General features: G+C 57.9%; 1 protein-coding gene across 2 annotated transcripts in view; it reads right to left on the bottom strand.

Moving 5' to 3' along the window:
- Positions 1-3,366, bottom strand: part of ATP2B3 (ATPase plasma membrane Ca2+ transporting 3) — a 45,528-nt gene that overhangs the window by 27,035 nt on the left and 15,127 nt on the right. For both annotated transcript variants that reach the window (XM_077769635.1, XM_077769636.1), the window contains exon 12: positions 1,952-2,186. In XM_077769635.1, the coding sequence (XP_077625761.1) occupies positions 1,952-2,186 (235 nt within the window). The remainder of the gene's footprint in view (positions 1-1,951; positions 2,187-3,366) is intronic.

Here is a 3,366-nt window from a genome sequence, read left to right as displayed (position 1 = left end):
GACCCCAGGTGCCTCCTTCATTATGCTGGGCCTCAGGACCAGCGACGACTTGGGCCCAGGCCCCAACACAAGTAAAGCTGGGAGAAACCACTGGAAAGGTGACCATAGAAATCACCCAGCTGACCAGGCTGGCTGGCAGGGTGGTGTATCGCTCAGCTCTGGAAGAATGAGAAAGGAACCTCTGTCCCCAGCTACGCTGCCAGATGGCAAGGCCAAGGGCAGGCCTGTTGCTTTGGGGCCCTGACTCAGGGCAGGCTCCTGGCCATCAGCTGGCTTGTGGCCGAACTCTGGACACTTCTCACTGTCCTCCCCCCAAACTCCGCCCCTTTTTACAGTATAGAACCAGAGGCATCTCCAGCCATAAGTTTTACATGATAAGGTACTTTCACTACTTGCAACAAGTAGATGCGTAGTTGAGGTAGAAGGTCGGGGGCAGGCCGGTTATGGGGGTATAGAAATGGGTGTGGCCAGGGTCCTGGGAGTCCAGGGGCATTGCCCTCCCGGGTCTGTGAGGTGTTCTGACACCTGTCGGCCCATGAACAGCACTGAACACCAGCCAGGGGCCTGCGGCCATACAGGGGTAGGGGTGGGGTGGTGAACAGCTCCATTCAGAAGGGGGAGGCCATCAGATCTATGTGAGGTCAATGCAGCTTGACGATTCGGCTCTGCTGTGTGGACACAGGCTTACTCATCTGGGCCTCAGTTTCTCCCTGGCCTGATGAAGGGCAAGTCCCAGGCCCTGTGGCTTCAGCGGTGGCCCTGTCACCCAGAGCAGCATCTACTCCTGCTCTCCTAGGCTGCTGCTTCCCCTGTGCACCTTAGCGAGACCTGCTCCTCTGGCTGGAAGTCTCTCCCCTCCTCTCTGTTGCCATCTGCTTCCGCTCAGGCCAGCTTCCAGGGCCCCCTCTCTGCACAGAGAGGCCCCGGTGTCCTCAGGGTGTGGGGTACACTGTTGCTGGTCACTGTGTAGATGTAGCAAGCATCGGCTTTGGAATCCCAGTCTTAGGTACCTGGTCCAGTATGTCAGTGAACACCCGTCTCCTGAAGGAGGGTCCAGAAGCCTCTCCTCCGTCGTCTCAGCACCGCTAAGGGCAGCCCCCACACGTACATGTTTTCAGGCTAATCAGCAGGATCACAGTGGCCCTGCTTCTGACATGAGATGGGTGCCACTGGAGAGGCCCTGGGAGGAGACAGAGGGTCCCTCCCTGCCTCTGGCAGCCTGCACCCCTGTGGCGGCGCTCTCCCTGTGGGGCCCAGTGTGCTATAGCTGCCACGGGCGCCTGCCCCAGGCCCAGCCCTGTCTCAAGGATCTCCCGTCTTTACCGACCGGCAACACTCCCCTTTACTTCTTTGCTCTACAGCCTGTTTGGCTTCTGCCAAGTTTCTCTGGTCCCTCTTCAGAAAAGCTCTTGGTAAAGCTGTCTACACACGCTGGCTCCTTGCCTGGCCCCTTCCTTCAAGTCTCTTTGCAGGCTCCTCCCACCTCTGTGCCAGCTGTACACTCATCCTGTGACGTCACTCATATAAACGTGCTTCTGGGATCTCTCTCCGGCTAGGGCCTTCTGCTCGGAGTGCTCCACTCCTGCAGCCACCTGCCCACTTGACATCCAAACCTGTGACCGGGGACTGCCCTCTGTCCCCCAAACCTGTGTCCCCTCAGACTCCCTGCCCAGTGCCATCTCTGAACCAGAGCCCTGGGAGCTGTGCCTGACTCTCCCCTGTCCCTTGCCACTCCCTCCAGTCCGTCAGTCCTGCGGGGAGGTCTGACCTGGAGGACCCCGAGGCCCTGCCCTCGCCCACCTTTCCTATCCTTTCTGGAGTCCAGCAGGAAGTAGTGTGATAGCGGGGAAGGCATGACAAGGGGGCCGTGCCACAGAGGCCACACGCGAAGAAGGGCTGCCCCTCTACCCATCCGATGACCTGGGCTGTTCACAGAGAAGAGAGTGGCTACCTCGGGCCGCACAGGGTCCTCGATGCCCACGACGGCTATGCAGGTGAGGTCACCCACGACCTCGTTCTCATTGTCCCAGTCGGGTTCCTGAGCTGCAGAAAAGTCCCGGTAGGCAATACATATGGTGCGGAGGCCATCGCAAGCCATGGGCTCAATGATCTTCTTCACCATGTCATCCCGGTCCCGAGGGCGAAAACCGCGCAGTTCCCCGTTGCTGTTCAAGATGTTGGTGCACCTGGGGCGGGGACAGAACGACAGGCATTGGTGCCAATGAAGTGAGGGGAGCCGGAGCAATGGAGAGTCTCGGCAGGCATTGGTCTGAGCCTTCCGTTCAGCATGGCAGAGAGGCTTGTACGAGGAGGGAGGCGTTCTGCTTCTCTGGGACCTAACGGGGTACCCTCCCCTCTCCTCTGAGAACCTCAGAATGTGACCTGATTTGGAAATACGGTTGTTGCAAAGTTAAGATGAGGTCATACTGGTTTAGAGTGGGCCCTTAATCCAATGACTGGTGTCCTTATCAAAAGAGAAGAGGGCACACGGAGACGCAGGTGCACACAAAGACTGCTGGCCATTTCCACAAGCTGGAAGAGACAAGGAAGGGTCCTTTTCTGGAAGCTTCGAAAGTAGCATGGCCCTGCCCACACCTTGATTTTGAACTTCTGGTCTCCAGAACTGTGAGAAAACAGATTTCTGTGTGTTTAAGCCATCAGGTTCATGGTCCTCTGTTCTGGAAGCCCCAGGAGCTAGGAACTCATACACTGGTTTAGGTGAGGAGACCCTAGGGTGCAGGGCTCACCCCAGCTCCTCACGGGGTCTTTGGGACTTGGGGTACATTGCACTTGCCCCGCTAGGCTTTAGGGCAAGAGTGTGGAGCATTGGCAAAAATGCAACCCCGTGGAGTGTGGCCATGAGAATGAAGCAGCAGTGCTGTAAGTGCTGGTGACCCCTGGGGTGGGGGCACCAGCATGGTTCAAGTGCAGAAGAAGAAGAAGCAAAGGATCCAAGGACCCCAGAGGCACGCGTGGCACAGGGGCGAATGCGAGTCCTGGACAGACTGACGGAGGAGGAAAGAAGGGCCTGGCAGGGACTCTGGCCTTGTGGATTCACTCAAGTAACTCTCACAACATTCCCAGGAGGTAAAGATTTCTGTCGTCTCCACATAGGGGAAACTGAGGCTGTGCCAGGACAATGACTGGATGTTTACACGGCCAGCAAATGGCAGAGCCAGGAGGGGAGCCTGGCACCCAACTATAGTAACTGGCAGAGGAGAAGGAAGCTCAGAAAGAGAGCTGGGGCCTTCAAACCCCGCCACCGTACCTCCTGGGATGCAGCAGGAGAGCTTCCGGGGGGAGGTGGCCTCTGCACCCGGGCAGTATGTGCCTGGGGCAGAGTCTTGGGGGAGAAAATACATGACT

The sequence above is a fragment of the Crocuta crocuta genome, unplaced genomic scaffold (assembly GCF_008692635.1).
Source record: "Crocuta crocuta isolate KB4526 unplaced genomic scaffold, BGI_CrCroc_1.0 scaffold978, whole genome shotgun sequence".
NCBI lineage: Eukaryota > Metazoa > Chordata > Mammalia > Carnivora > Hyaenidae > Crocuta > Crocuta crocuta.
This window is presented reverse-complemented; position numbering and strand designations above follow the sequence as displayed.